The sequence below is a fragment of the Lontra canadensis genome, unplaced genomic scaffold (assembly GCF_010015895.1).
Source record: "Lontra canadensis isolate GAN:19392208 unplaced genomic scaffold, GSC_riverotter_1.0 scaffold26, whole genome shotgun sequence".
Taxonomy (NCBI): Eukaryota; Metazoa; Chordata; class Mammalia; order Carnivora; family Mustelidae; genus Lontra; species Lontra canadensis.
Window position 1 is genome coordinate 20,496,713 of NW_022631020.1, and position 16,750 is coordinate 20,513,462.

A 16,750-nucleotide genomic window follows, 5' to 3' on the forward strand; every position below is an offset into this window, starting at 1 on the left:
AGATCTGATTTCCTTTATTCATATCCATTGGATCGACTGAGCACATTACAGGAATAGTGGTTACTGCTTATCGAAGTTACGTGCCAGTAACGATAATAGATCATTCTTAGTTGTAAATTTGAAAAATTGCCGAGATAGTTGCCATTACCACTATTTTCTAATGAGAATGAAGCCTCAGAAATCGTTACCCAGCACGATGGCTCATACCTTGTAGATGGGTTGAACTAAGAATGAAGCACAAATCTGTCTGACTCCAAAGCCTATTGTCTTTTCACCGGGATTTAGGTAATTCCAAGACAACTTTAATTTTTTTTTGTCTACCTGGCTTTTTAAAGCACTGTGCTTGCTATTAAAACAACAAGGTGCCGTCTACTAATTGGTAGGTATGTATTCAGCCTGGCTGAAGTTCACAGATGAGTCAGAATTTTTTAGTAAGTGTAGCTGAGGGTCCTGGCGTTCAGGAAGTACGGTGATTTGTAAATTCGTATAATTGACGTCTGTTGTTTCCTTTTTTTTTTTTTTTTTTAAAGATTTTATTTATTTATTTGACAGATAGAGATCACAAGTAGGCAGAAAGGCAGGCAGAGAGAGAGAGAGGAGGAAGCAGGCTCCCCGCCGAGCAGAGAGCCCGATATGGGGCTCGATCCCAGGACCCTGGGATCATGACCTGAGCCGAAGGCAGAGGCTTTAACCCACTGAGCCACCCAGGCTCCCCATGTTTCTTTTTTTTTAGAAAATTAAAAAAAATTTTTTTAAAGATTTTATTTATTTATTTGAGAGAGAATGAGTGAGAGAGAGCATGAGAGAGGAGAAGGTCAGAGGGAGAAGCAGACTCCCCAAAGAGCTGGGAGCCCGATGGAGGACTCAATCCTGGGAGTCCGGGATCATGACCTGAGTGGAAGGCAGTCGCTCAACCAACTGAGCCGCCCAGGTGCCCTGCTGTCGTTTCTTTAATATATTAGTTTTCTAACGTTTGTGGCTCCTTAAATGTCTACCTAAAGACAGATACTCTACTATGTTGAATGCGCATTTTAAGGAGTTGGTTGCATCCCATTTAATTAGAGCATCGTTAGTGGTAGTATTTCTGATTCTGATTCTGAGCTTCATGTAGACAACAGCAGGCTTTATGATAACCCATCAGACTGCTCAGGCCAACAAGATGGATAAATTGAGAGCCCCATTACTTACAAACACTCAGTAGCCATTTTATTACAAGAGACAATGAATTATGCCATCACATTTTTCTTCCTGAGGCCCAGAGTCACAGTGTGCAGGAAACAAACAATCTGAGTTGCTGTTTCCCTTTATTTTATGTGTCAAAAGACCACCGCCTAAGTTTGCTATGACATTATGTCCTCCTGTCACCAGGCTGAGAAGGAGAAATTCATGGAAGCGTGAAAGTGTAGTAGGACTGATGCCGATTTCCATAGTCTGATTAGAAAGACCTATTGCAGTAAACACTGTACTTCCTTCCCCGTTGCAGGGTATAAAGCATGTTGATCATTTTGGCTTCATCTGTCGGGAGTCAGCAGAGCCTGGGCTGGGCCAGTATATCTGTTACGTGTTCCAGTGTGCCAGCGAGTCTCTGGTAAGTGGCGTGATTGTCATCTGCGCGCGCCTGCCCATGCCTCCAGCTGACACCGAGCCTCGCAGAACTACTACCCGTGGAAAAAGAAGAGGGCATCCAGAAACAGGTTCCTGCTCTTTAAAGCAGCAGTAGGAAAAGAAAAACAAATTGTCCTGGTAATTTTTAAGCCTAGATACTTTCTTGACTTTAAGGAATTCAGTCATGTCATCAGGGCTATTTTTAAAAGGTAGGAAAAGACTAATAACAGGAGAAGAGCTGTTATTTTTTCCATTGCTCATGTAAGATGATAGGGAGGACCCACTGATCTCTTATTCTCTGAATTATTATAACATCTTAGAGGAGGAAATTCTTTCATCAGCAGACCGGAGAGGGATTTTGTTTTCTTTCCTTATTTCATTAGCCATTGTTCTCATTTTTTTTAAAATTACTTTTTAATGGTCTTATTTTAGCCGTCATTTTCTTTCTTTGGAGTTTGAAAGTCCGTTCTTCTATCCAGCACCCTCCCCTCACTTCTTCCACCTGCCCCTTTATGACAGCAGTTGAAATTGAAGAAATATTTAAGGCAAACTTAGAAGTGCCTGTGAGTGACTAAACATATTTTAATATTTTTCCCTTAAATTTTTTACTTCTTCTTCCACTTGTATTATCTCTCCTAACCATTTTAATACCAACCCTTAGCTCCGTGGGCATACTTTGAAGAAAAATATTTCCTTGGGCATATAATCCTCCTACAAACATTTCTCCTGGGGAAACACACACATAGACAACAAGCCAGACAGCATTCTTCTCATTTCTTTGGTGCCATCATTTCTGCTCAATTTTGGCCTTCCATATTCACCACATGGAAGGAATACTGAAGTATAGGAATAATGACGAAATGGGAGTGAATTGATTTGAAGGTACTTTCTGACTATGGCCCTCTGGGTCTCAGCCTGTTTTCTCTGGGGAATATAGATAGCCCTCACATCACTAACAGTTTCTTCCAGAGAATTCCATTTGTCTTTCATTCTCACACTAGATAATTAGCCGTACCTAGGAAAAGTCCACATGTTGAGGTCCAGGTGTTCTTGGTATCATAGTTTCAATTCAGGATTCGAGATAGAAATTTGAGAGTTGCTGTTATGTAAATGACAGCTGAAGTCATAGAGCAGTGAGCACAGGCAGGGGGAGAGAGCCCAAGAGAACCAGTGACCCAGCACTAGAAAGTGCCAACCAAGTGAGACGTAGTTAGAAAGTAAGGTCAGGAGAATCTGCTGTCCCACTGCCCGCTCATGCCTCACTCCCTCCTTCCTTCATCCACCGTCCGCGATAAGGCTGATTCTTCCACGTTCTGTATCCCTTTCTGAAACTTATCCTGTATTCCGTGTTTTATCTCGGCATCTCCATTTACCCAGCTTCCCATTGTAGATATTGTAACACATTCTCCTTCACCTTCCATATCCACGTGTTCACCAGAGCCTGTTAACACAAAGACAAAGTTTCCTTATCCATTTCTCCTCCTTTCCCTCTCTACCTGATTCTGGGCATTCATCTTTCCTACTTAGACTCCCACGCTAGTGTCCTCACTAGTCTCCCTGCCACTAGCTTAATCTGTCATCTGTCCACTTTCCACGTCCTGCTCTAGCTTTATTTCTCACAAAATTTACAGGAACCATTTTATGCCTTCTTGTTAATAGACAAATCTAGATTGTGTGGCATCCCCCGGGGATGCCTCTCCCTTTCACGACCGCGTCCTCACACAGGCTATACCATCCCCTCAGCTGGTCCCTAGGCCGGACAGTGAGGCTGGTGTGACGATCGCTGTGGCGTAGCTTTCCTCTCGTTCGCTACCAGAGCCTCAGGTGGTTCATGCGAGGTTCGCAAGGGATCAGGGATTGAAGGGAGGGGGCTGGCGTCAAAACTCTGAGATCGCTCTTGGTTGCAAAGAGCAAGGAGTCCACTATGTCAGAGAGACCAGAGCTGGGGCTTCCACGTTTAGATCATCAGGCAGAGAAAGTGGCCGTATGGGTCTCAGGGTCTGCCCTGCTGTGAAACAAGGAGATAATGCTGTGTTTTCATCACCTATTTTTCACATTCTTCCTTCCTGTGACTTGAATCCCCTTCTTTTCTACCTTGGATTTGTACACATCCTAGTGAAGTCTTTTTTTTTTTTTTTTTTTTTCTTTTTCTCTGGTGGGGGGGTAGGAATTGACTTTTTTTAGTTGCTCTGTTATCACTGCTCTGGCCACATATTGTACCTAGGTCTCTAACAGTTCCTATTAATCCCTACTCTTACTTGTTTACATAGCTTTCTAGTTCACTAGACTGTGAATCCCACAAGGTCAGGAGTGTTTCTAGAGTAGCAGGTGCTTGGTAAGTGTATTTTGAGTGAGGGAGTGCTTTACTCTTAACTTCAGGCAAGTGCTGTCTAGGTACCTGTGAATCTCATTACTGTGTAGCCTGCATTAAGAGGAAAACTACATAAAACCTTCTTATTCGCAACCTCATTTATAGCATTTATAGCTTTTGTTTGTAGTTTTAGGGTTTTTTTTCTTCCTCATACATGTAGAATGAGTTTTTGAAACAGGGAGTCAGAGTAGAAAGGTCTGGGAACATGCTGTATTTTCCACCGACTAAGGCAACAGACCAGCCTGGCTGAGAATGTCTTCCTCTCACACAGAGGCTCCATCAGACTCTCCCTTTTGGCACTGTTATTGAAGGACAGCAGGCCTTCCCTAGAATCTTTTAAAACTTGTAGATTCTTGTTTTATCAGTAAGCATCTTAACTGAAGAGCGGGGCATCAGAAGCGCAAGCTAGAAGAAAAATTAAATGAGAGTTCCTGTATAAAAGGGGATGGTCCAAGCAGCTGACATATGGAACAGAGCAAAACAGTTAATTAAATATTATAGGTCTAAGGGGTATATGACTGATGTGGCTTGGCAGTTGTATAAGACAAAGTATTGGAAAACCACACATGCTGACTTATCTTCTCTGTGCAAAAAGAAAATACACTAGCATTTTCTTTTCCATCTTTGTGACAGTTGCTGTGAATTGATGAGCAGTGTAGTGTTTTCATGGGTCCTGAAGAGTTACACTCTAAGTTTAGATGCTTGGTATGACTTCCTTCCTTCCTTTGTAAAATAGCTGTTGGCAGTTGACTTCATCTGGTTTAAATAAGCCTTGAGATTTGTGGAAAACACCATTTTTGCATTCTCCAAAATTGGTTTAAAAGATGTGGGGAAAAAATGGAAGTTGCTGCTGATAGACAAAGAAAAAGTAAAACCCCACAGATGCAGACATTGTATCCAAGAAAAATATGAAAAGAGATGACTCAGGCTTCTGAGACACACTATTTCTATAGGGTTTAATAGTGTACATTTTTTCCAGAGAATTAAACTAGGTAATCCTGTGAAGTCCTTACACATTCTGTGATTCTTAGGCTTATTCCTAAATGCCATAAAATACCTAAGTTTGGTGCATAAATGCTATGAACATTATCTTCATTATGGATTTTTACCTTAATATCATAAATTGGCTTTCTTTGTCCCATCTCAAGTATGAGATTTCACTGGAAATTTAATTTTGCCTGATGGTAATGCTAAGAATATGCGCCTTCTGTTTGCACATGACTGATTTATCTTTGTGCATTCCTTTACTTTTAGCTTTTTAACATATCCTGTGATTTTTTGTTGTTGTTGTATCTAGAATGAAACAAGTTACTCCTACTGCATTTGAACTTTTAATTGGTCTGATCCCGTGATAGAATTTATAGGCCATCTAAAAAAAAGTGATGTATCTAAAAAGCAAAGCATTTAATATTTTAAAAGTCAAATAAAGAATTTAGTACTATTTGTGTCTGAAAGAAATTGGTAGCCATGTATTAGACACCATTGAAATGGCCTCTTATTTCATCTAGAAATAGAGAAGAAGACGTGAAAGTACAGTATTTTCATTGGAGGTCTTTTACAAGGTAGTATTATTAAATAACAAATCCATATGAAAGCTAAGCAGATAACTCATCCCCTTAGTGCCTTTAACAAATGAGAAACAAGAAGTTAGAAACAAACATATGCATAAGCAATTGAAATTGGTTTTGAATACATATATAACAAGGCAAATGGAATAAAACTGTAAAGGCATTAAGCATGTAGTGCTTTTATTTTCAAGAACAAGAAATCTTTATTTTTTAAAAGATTTTATTTATTTATTTGACAGACAGAGATTACAAGTAGGCAGAGAGGCAGTCAGAGAGAGGAGGAAGCAGGTTCCCTGCTGAGCAGAAAGCCCGATGTGGGGCTCGATCCCAGGACCCTGGGATCATGACCTGAGCCGAAGGCGGAGGCTTTAACCCACTGAGCCACCCAGGCGCCCTGAAATCTTTATTTTTTAATTATAGCGTAAAAGAACAGACTTTATGATTAACCCATTTTTATTTATGGAACAGTGTGAAATTATTCATAAGCCTTTTAAAAACTTGGAAACATAGTAAAACGTAACTAAATAATGACTGGCTGCTTACTGCTTGATCTCTCCTTTTAGTAATAATATTAGAAGAATAAAGTTGCTTTTCATTCTAGGTTCTTCATACACTCACTTGCAGAAGTAGATTAAATCCTTTAAATAATAGTTTATTCTTAAACCAGGTTGAAGGGGGAGGGGAAAGAAAGACTTTTAAAAGGTGGTTTTCAATATCAAAGCTAGCTGGGGTGAGGCCCTTGGTACCCCACAGCTCCTCATTGAGGTTTGAGACTTTGATCTCGGTTCTGCAGCATGGGAAAACCACAGCTTACATTGATGATGGCATCACAGAGACATGGCCTGAAGTTGGGTTAGCAGTGCAGGAGGGTGAGCTGATAGTTGACCCCAGAAAGGCAAGCAGGAAACTAGAATGCTAGATTCACACTTTTTGATTGAGTCACTGGAAGGGCTAGGGAGAAACCAGCTGGTAGTTTTCAAACTGCTGACATAGTGGTGAGACCCAGCTGTGGGACAGCATAATGTCAGAACTTCTTAGTTTCGCAGGTCAGAAGGAAAATGACAACAAATTAGCAAACAGAGAGGTAAGACCGACAACCTTCACTGACTTCCTCAACATTTGTTACATTGAACTCATTCCCCTCCACCACAGAACTTTGCTTAAACCCGTGTTTTGTTTTTACACTAAAAGTGATCCAGAAGGATAAAATAAATAGGATACCTATTACCAAAAGTGGACATTAAACCTATTTTGTTGCTCCTTATATATTGCAGATGTTAGGTCCCCCAATAATGGGTCTGTGATTAAAGGAGCGAGACTGATACAAAGCAATGGTCAAGCAAAGCTTTATTTCACGCCAAGCATCAAGAATCTAGCAGAACATTCGGGGCTGCGCCTCTTACAGAGAGGGCGACCTCTCTCTGCTTCACAGACTAGCTTTTAAGGGTGAAGGCCATGCGGTTGGGCCTGGCCACGCACAGGTGGCCAATGAAATTGTAACACACAGAGAAAGCTGCACAGTCATGTTAGGTCACACATAAGTGACCAATTGAATTACAATTTACCCTAGTAGATATTTGAACTAGCCTATCACCTTGGTCAGAATTGGCACCCAAAAGGCGCCCAAAGGGCAGGGCCCATACTCCTTGGTAACTAGGGAGACAGTATGCATCCCCCTACTGATTGGATGTCTCCACCTGGCCTGACCCACCCTTGTATTTGGGCTTTGTTACCTGGGACTGGTTTCCAGGACTTGTTTTTAAGTAAGTCCCCTGGGGGAAGGGGAGCAGGGACAGTTTAAGTTTTAAACAACAAAGTTATTGTTTAACCGGATGGAAGGGCTCTGGCTAAATAGGTCCTTACAGCAGACAGAGCTTCCGAAGAAATCGGATATACTACTTAATGGAACAAAGGTCCAACTCACTGTCAGTCAAACTGTCAGTGAAGGTGTCACACTTAGTGGGATCTAAAACTAGCCTCCAAGTACTCAGTGTTATACACCCGAAAATGGTCTTCCTCTGTCCAGCTTTCAGGGATAGTATAATTGAAGGTCAAACTTTATAGTTGATATTTTCTCTCTACTTGCTCTGTAGTCACCAAATTCCATTATTGATTATTTAGTTTGCATCCACAAAGTCTCATTATTGCTGCTGGGCTTTTAATGTGTTCCTGTGAAGGCACGCTTTTTAGAGACCTGTGTTATGTTCCTTCTCGTAGGTGGATGAGGTAATGCTGACTCTGAGACAGGCCTTCAGCACCGCGGCTGCCCTGCAGAGCGCCAAGACCCAGATTAAGCTGTGCGAGGCCTGCCCTATGCACTCGCTGCATAAGCTCTGTGAAAGGATTGAAGGTACCGTAGAACTGGGCCGGGGCGAAAGGAGTTCGCTTTGGCATCTGGGAAATGAGAAAGTCGTTACTGTGGGTGGATGGGCCTTTGTTTCCAGGTGAAACCAGAGCCCAAAGAATCATTTCTCACGTCTGGTCAAATTTGTTTTCGCAGTCTCTCTGAGGTGCTTGCCTTTTCCCCTCCTCTTTCTTTCTCTTTTTCATTTTTAATTCTTTTTCTCTGAAGGCAGACTCAAGGAAGGGAGTCGTGTTTCCCACAGCTCTTAAGACTACTGTGTACTCAGTGGGAACTGACCAAATATTTGTTGAATGGGTGAAGAGAGGCAAAAGCGTCCCAGAATGTCAACTGTTTATTGAAGTCTCTTTTTATTCCCCTCTCACTTGATGATGTGTTCCTTTTCCCTAAAAATGTAGAACTGGAATGAACCTTGTGTGGCTTTTGAGGGACATTTGAAAAAGAGAGATCATGGATGTGATACCATAAAGCAGGTTTTTTAAAAAAAGTGTTCTAAGGAGGGGAAATGAGGACGAGTTGATGCTGGGACTCACATTCCCTTTCTCCTCATTATCTCTTATAAACAAAAAAGTTTGGAAACTACTTCACAGGAGAAGAAACATAGTTCGATAAACGCTTGTTAAAGCATCTGCTGTGTGCCAAGCATTGTGGTACTAGGTGATACAGAAATGGTTGAGCTGTGGGCTATGCCTTCAGAAGACTGCTGCCCAGAGTGGAAGCCAGTTAATGCAATTCAGGATGACAGCTGTTACAATAGATGGGGAGAGTGCAAGTGCCAGAACATGGCAGAGGACAGTCCCGTCAGTGTCAATGCAAATTGTGATTTCTGTTCAGTAGACAGCAGGATCACAGGCACAGGGCAGAACTGATGATGAATAGCAGTGTTTGTGGAGTATCTATCTGTTCAGCTATGTGATCAAGGACTATTTAAATGTAATATTCAGATTTTAAAATTTATAATTTATCTAATGCATATTATTTTTGCATTTGTACCTTTACAAAAATGGAAAATTCTTTGATGTACAGTGAAGAGAGCATTATAAATCTGCGGCAGAAGGCTGAATTGCTCAGGAAAGAGCGTTGGATCAATTTGTTATCCAAAGAGAGAAAGAGTCCTTCCACTTTTCCTGCTCAAGATACTCTCTAGGTGGATCAAACCCCTCACTGTAAACAAAATATTAAAATCATTAAAAGAAAATAAGAATATTCTGGTGTCCTTAAACAAGGAAACCTTTATGAAGATACAAAAATGCAAAAGCTGTTAAAAGAAGACATTGACAGATTCGACCTCATCAAAATTTACGTTTTTTACGTAACAACTGTTTCCTTGGAAGTTAAATGAGGGGATAGCAGATTGCTAACCAGAATGTATTAGAACTCTTACTGTTTAAAAGAGAAAGATGAAACTACCAGCGGGAAATGACACAATTTCTATTTAAAACCCTCATATGAAAAGGAAATGAAAAGGTCTAATAATAAAAATGAGAAGATTTTTCAACCTCCTTAGATGTTAGAGACATGAAAATGGAAACAACAATAATATAGTCACCAGATTAACTGTTGGTGAAATTGTGGAGATATTGATAAATTTATGTGAGGCTGAATATAGTGTGACCTGGATAGCCATTTTGGGGTACAGTTGATAGAAATTTATTAACGTAAAATTATCCACCAGTTCCCTGTCTTGATAAGAGAAACTCATATAGGTTTAGAAGGTGACATTTTCAAAGTTTTATTGTTTCTAAATAAGGGAAAATTGGAAACAACTCAAATGTGTATCAATAGCATAACTAAAGTATGTTCATACAATGGAACAGTTAATAGGAATGAATTCCCATTGTTTATCAACTTGGATACATCTCAAAATTACATAATGGAATGAAATGATAACTTGCTGAATGACACATACACTTTTTTATACCTAGAAAAATACATAAAATAATACCCTGCATTTCTTTTTAAAAGAAACTTAATATGGTCTATTTTTAGATTTACGGGAAAGTCACAGAGTTTCCAAATGTATGTCCCCCATCCTACCCAGTTGTTAACATCTTACATAGCCCAGTGCAATGTGCAGAACAGGAAATTAACATTGGTACAGTGTTATTATCCCAACTAAACATTTCATTTGCTCTTCACCAGTTGTTTTATTCGTGTCCTTTTCCGTTCTGAGATCCCAGTCAGGATTCTAGCTTGTGTGTGGTTGTTGCCTTACCCTGGTCTCCTGCAGTTTGCGGCTCCTGCTCAGTCTTTCTTTGTCCTCCGTGACCTTGACTGGTTACTTTGGTAACTTTGACTGGTTACATGATTACTTTGCTGGATGTCCCTCAGTTCAGCCTGTTTGATGTCTTCTTACTGAGACTAAGGGCGCTCCTCCTAGCAAGCGCACTATAGAAATGGCACGGCCTCTTTCTAGTGCCTCCTGTCAGAGGCTTGTGATGTTGAGTTTATTACTGGTCATGTTGGCCTTTATCACCTGGTCCAGGTGCTCTCAGCAAATTTCTGCTATAAAATTACTACTCTTTCTCTGAAGCCAACAAACATTTTAGGGATGATATCTTGAATCTACACAAATTTCTTGTCTCTTATTCTTTTGCTCAATGATTCTACTACCTATCAAAGGCAAATTTAGCTCTATCTATAATAATTAAATATTTTAGAAATGTAGAATTTCTCTTACTTGGGTAATAAAATATAAAGCAAATAAACACAGTATTATCTTACTCAGAGGAAAATAGCTCTTTTGTTTTAAAAAAAAAATTTGTGGGGTGCTTCAGTGCCTCAGTTGGTTGACTGTCTGTCTACCTTCGGCTTGGGTCATGACCTCCGGGTCTTGGGATCTCCTGGTCCTGGGATAGAACCCCATGTCAGCCTCCCAGCTCGGGGGGGAGTCTGCTTCTCCCTCTCCCTCTACCTCTCCCCCTGCTTGTGCTCTCTTTGTCTCTCTTTCAAATGAATAAAAAAAAAAAAAAATGAAAAAATAAATTATAAAACCAAAACTGTTTTCATGGGAAATGTTTTTGCCCAAGGACTTGATATAAATTGTGTGTAAGAGTGTGAAAGATACAAAAATAACATGATCGAAAGAGGTAACGATTTCATGGTGCAATAATAGCACTAATTATGTCTCTAGGTACTATCGCTATTCCTGAAATTTTGTTACCATGGAATAAGACCTGCACGAGGAGGAGAGATTCCTGTTTATGCTGTGGCTCTGCCTTTTAATATTATTAATATTAAATTGGTATTTAAGCTTAGACATTTTGGGCAATGTTAGTATTCACTGATGAGTTTCTACGGTGTCTGTGTTTGTTCGTATACTAAATGGCCCCTGGTTATGGTGGTGATTTGGTATCCTTTAGAAACTTCTCGTTAATAATTCTGACTTCATGATAACTGACATGTAAGAGTTTCATCTAGCCTTCATCATTTCGTGGTAGTGTTTCAAGGTGTGTTCCAAGGTCTACAAGGTCTCCTCCTGGAACACCTCTCCTTGAGAAGAGCCTGCTGGCAAAGGGACAAGCTGTCATGCATGATATATGCATTTTGATTTCTGCAGTTACGCTCTGTTTAATACTTATCCCCATCATTTTCCGTAGGTCTCTACCCTCCGAGAGCCAAGCTGGTCATACAGAGGCATCTTTCATCACTGACAGATAACGAGCAAGCGGACATCTTTGAGCGAGTTCAGGTAACGTGATTTATATTCTCCCAAATAAGATATAAGAAACGAGAATTGGATTCTGTTTTTATAGGGTTTTTTTTTCACTCCTCTCTCTGAAGCTAAAGATAAATATCCTATTGCGCTATATGTGATAGTAACTAGAATACCACTGCTACTCTTGCTTCTGAGAGCAGTGAAACACTTAGCTTTGTTTATGTCTGTCTGCCAGACACATAAAACCAAGTGGGAACACAATAAAATGAGACAAGCTGTGTTGCATCGTGTGCTCTTGGTTTGTCTGTTGGACAGAAAATGAAGCCAGTCAGCGACCAGGAGGAGAATGAACTTGTGATTTTACATCTGAGGCAGCTATGTGAAGCCAAGCAGAAGACACACATTCACATTGGAGAAGGCCCATCGGTGAGGAGATGCTTTTTTTTCCCCTTGACCGACTTTTGTCGTGTTGATATATTTGGTCCAAGTATCACAGAAGAGGTGAAAGGAGTTTCTTTTCTTTGTGTTCTCACCTTTAGGGCCAAACTTCTATCAGCCAGATTTATTTTTCAGCATCTTCGGAGTTTTATAGGCAGTTTTAACATTGAGATAAAATAATGATGGGTTTTCAAATGTGAAAAAAAATGGGTTCTTGGTATAAAAACGGTAATAACAAATGTTCATGATTTAGAATGAATATGCTTTTTTGGTTATATTGATCCATTTTATTTCAAATTCATACAAACATTTTATTTCATTACAAGTTTATACAACCTTGAAGGGTAAATAGCAAACACCCAAAGAAGCAGTAGTATTGGAAATAGCCATTTTAGAGACAAACGAAGGTCTGGAATTTTTATGCACGTGGTTGAGAATGTGTTTCCAGCTGCATCTAGATAACGCAAGACACCAACAACAGCCTTGTGAGGCGATGATGACATAGTTACTTCTCAGTAACACGCAGTCAGGTTAGTCTGTATTTCAGTCTATTCAGAAGAAGTCACATATCACTTTCTTTAGTGATTCCTGAATTGTATTAATCGAACCAGCTCCTTGAGAGAACCTTCTTTGAGCCAAGCTGTGTGATAATGGTGAACCAAAAAGAGATGAATGAGTCCTCCAGGGAAGAGCTCAAATATTGGGAAGGGGAATAATGCAAATCAATAAATGGACACGTAGAACAGAGGCAACAGTTGGGCTTCTTAAAAGAATGTGCAGTGAGTTCAAAAGCAGCTATGTGTTTGCTTTAGGGTCAGAATACAGAGTAAGGATGGAGGGAAGAATTCAAGAATTCAAGAGGAAGAAATTTTTTGGTGGGGATGCAGGGGACCAAAGTTTTAGGGAAGATAGTTTGTTAATGGAAAAAGTCCAAGAAGTGTTTTTTAAGAAAGGGACATTGAGCACAAAGTTATGCAGTAACTGACCAGAACATACTCCATGCAGGCCTTCAGAATACTTACTGGGGTTTTAGGATGCCCTTGGGATTGATGGGGAAATACTGGCTGGGAGGATAGGCAGTGGCGAGATGATGAAGAACTTTAAGTGCTAAGGCTGACTTTGTCATTGAAGGTAAGAGCATGAGATCAGATTTGTAATTTAAGGAGATAATTCTGGGGTGCCTGAGTGGCTCAGTCTGTTGAGCATCTGCCTTCAGCTCAGGTCATGATCCCAGAGTCCTGGGATTGAGTCCCACATCGGGCTCCATGCTTAGTGGGGAGGCTGCTTCTCCCTCTGGTGCTCCCCTTGCTTGTAATCTCCCTCCTTCTCTCTCTCTGACAAATAAATAAATAAAATCTTAAAAAAAATAAAGATAATACTGTTGTCATAGTGATGGCTGATTTGTGGGACAGGTTGATGGGTGAGGGGGTTGACAGTGATAGGGCTGAAGTCACATTTCCAAATCAGGAGAATTTTGTAATAGAATATGTAAGAAGTGATTCATGTAATTATTGCACAAACTTTTATCAAGTTGCATACTCTGTACTAGGCAATGATGTTGAATAATGACTGCTCTTTTCAGCCATCGAATTGTTGAGGAGGAGAAATCAACATGTAATCAAATAAAGTAAAATATGGAGATATGGTGGGATTGGTATAATGATACAAGTATGCCCCAGACAGACAGAACACTGGTACATAAATAGACTGAGTGATTCTGTCTTTAAAAATTTATTTTGTCTTGGAGAGAAGCTGAGCTAGAGCACTACAGGAGATGTGGGGAAGGGAATGAGGTGAGCTATTTGGAGGCATGATCATCCGGACTTTGTGTGTGACCCGGGAACATGTGTCAAGGAAGGGAAAGGGGATTGCAGGGAGACACTTAAGAGTGTCAGATGTGGGGGAAGTGGATGAAATTGAGCTGGAAATACAGTAAGAAAACAAGTGTGGGACAAGGGGTAGAAATAAGAAATAGGAGTTAAGGGTTAGAAGTGTGTTTGAGGGGCGCCTGGGTGGCTCAGGCAGTTAAGTGTCTGACTCTTGATTTCAGCTCAGGTCATGATCTCAGGGTGGTGAGATTGAGCCCCGCATCAAGCTCTGTGCTGGACATAGATCCTGCTTAAGATTTTCTCTCTCCCTCTCCTTCTGCCCTACCCCCATCCGTGTGTGCTCTCTCTCTCTCCACCGCCCCCCACCAAAAAAGGAAAAAGGAAATGTGTTTGAGATTTAATTAGAAAAACGGACTTGGTGCTCACAGAGGTATTTGAGTTGATGTAAATATGGATATTTGGCATAGATTTGAAGTCAAAGTGGAGGTACTGAGGAACCCTTGCATTTCACACAACAAGTGAATTAAAATGGTACCAGCAAAAAAGACTAAAAGAGGATGATAGGGTAGAAAGAGACTGGAAAAGATTTGCTATGGTGGGTGACCAAGGTAGGGGAAAAGTTCAAGTTAGAACATCAAGACATGTCCGGTGACACAGGAAGGTCAAGAAACGTAAAGACTGAAATCTGTTAATGGATTTGCTGATTTTAGTCCCTGGTGGTGATAGTGATGTTGACTAGATGCCCAAAGCAGCGTGTGAGCAGGAATATGCATCTTCTTGGTGATGGAGGGCACTAAAGATCCCAGAATAGGAGACTTTTTTTTTTTTTTTAATGTATAGTACAAGTTGGCTGATTTATTGAAAATGTGGGGATGTGGTCTTTTTTTTTAAATTATTTTTATTAACATATAATGTATTATTTGCCCCAGGGGTACAGGTTTGTGAATCATCAGGCTTACACATTTCACAGCACTCACCATAGCACATACCCTCCCCAATGTCTATAATCCAGCCACCTTCTCCCTACTCCCTCACCCCCCAGCAACTCTCAGTTTGTCTGTGAGATTTAGACTCTCTTATGGTTTGTCTCCCTCCTGATCCCATCTTGTTTCATTTTTCCCTTCCCTGCCCCTCATAAGCCCCCACTCTGCCTCTCAAATTCCTCATATCAGACAGATCATATGATAGTTGTCTTTCTCTAATTGACTTATTTCGCTTAGCATAATACTCTCTAGTTCCATCCACATTGTTGCAAATGGCAATATTTCCTTTCTTTTGATGGCTGCATAGTATTTCATTGTGTGTGTATGTATGTATGTATGTATGTGTGTGTGTGTATATATATATATATACACACACACACACACACACACACCATATCTTCTTTGTCCATTCATCTGTTGATGGACATCTAGATTCTTTCCATAGTTTGGCTATTGTGGTCATTGCTGCTATAAACATTTTGGGTTCACGTGCCCCTTTGGATCACTACATTTGTATCTTTAGGGTAAATACCCAGTAGTGCAAATGCTGGGTCGTAGGGTAGCTCTATTTTCAACTTTTTGAGGAACCTCCATGCTATTTTCCAGAGTGGTTGCCCCAACTTACTTTTCCACCAACAGTGTAGGAGGGCTCCCCTTTCTTTGTATCCTTGCCAACATCTGTCGTTTCCTGATTTGTTAATTTTAGCCATTCTGACTGGTGTGAGGTGGTATTTCATTGTGGTTTTGATTTGTATTTCCCTGATAACGAGTGACGTAGAGAACTTTTTCATGTGTCTGTTGGCCATCTGGATATCTTCTTTACAGAAATGCCTGTTCATGTCTTCTGCCCATTTCTTGATTGGATTATTTGCCAGAACAGGAGACTTTAACAAATTGTTTTCTTGGTAGTAGTTAAGTTCAGTCTAACTCTTTCCCTCCCTATGTCCCTCCCTCCTTCCTTTCTTCCTTTCATTTATTCGTATTAACTGAGCAGCTACTATGTCAGGCACTGTGCTAAGTACCCAATACAATTTCCCTATTTTAGTCATGTTCTTTGCCTGAAAGCCTGAGAAGAATGTCCTCTCAGTCCTTTATCCACACCTGAGCCCAGTCCATTCTACATCCGTATTCATTGTTTTCTTTCCTTTCTTAATGGGGGTTGTATTTCTTTTTATTAGTAGCTTAGATCTGTTAGCCAATTCTAATGTGGACCTTTAATTGCCTTCTGTATGGACTGTGCTGAATTCTCTCATCTGTCTTTCAGTTTCTGATTTTCTTTCCTTTAGGTGATTTTTGAATAGTCCTTTCATATAAATCTCCCCCCAAATATTACTTTTACAGTGATGTCCCCTCTGCTTATAAATTCTGATCAGCGATTTCTTCCTGTTTAAAATTTCATCTTCATCTCCAGCCTCACCTTTCCAAGTTAACCTTGACCTACTTTGCTTAGTTTTAGCCAAATACCTGCACTGACTCCCTGTCCCATGAGCATTGGTCTTCATGATTTTGCTAACATCATCTCCCATGCTGGGAACTTCTCTATCCCCATTTTTTTTTTTCTGCCTGTAGAATCTTGTCTATTTTTTTATTCCTGACCACTGAGACCCGCAACCAATTTTATGCTTCCAGATTTGATACACGTTGCTTTGTGTTACTGTTTAATGTGAATATATTCTGTTCTCAAACAAATAATAAAGTGTCTCTCTTGGAAATTTTCTAGCACTGCCAATGTAGTAGCTTGTTAATGCAACAGAAAAAGCAGAGAGAGAACCTAGTATAGTGGACATATTGTAGATTCTCGTTCAGCTTTGTACTATCAATGAGTACTTGTTGATTTGAAAGATAAATGACTCACAAATGAAAATGGGATTGTCACAGAGGCATTAGCAAGATTCAGTTTTACTAGAAGATGCTGTGTTCTTTGAGAGTGATTTTC

At 40.3% G+C, this 16,750-nt stretch overlaps 1 protein-coding gene across 4 annotated transcripts in view; it reads left to right on the forward strand.

Moving 5' to 3' along the window:
• TBC1D4 (TBC1 domain family member 4) overlaps positions 1–16,750 on the forward strand; it is a 186,701-nt gene that overhangs the window by 123,083 nt on the left and 46,868 nt on the right. For all 4 annotated transcript variants that reach the window (XM_032864248.1, XM_032864249.1, XM_032864250.1 and 1 more), the window contains exons 4-7: positions 1,484–1,588; positions 7,762–7,894; positions 11,506–11,597; positions 11,880–11,990. In XM_032864248.1, the coding sequence (XP_032720139.1) occupies positions 1,484–1,588; positions 7,762–7,894; positions 11,506–11,597; positions 11,880–11,990 (441 nt within the window). The remainder of the gene's footprint in view (positions 1–1,483; positions 1,589–7,761; positions 7,895–11,505; positions 11,598–11,879; positions 11,991–16,750) is intronic.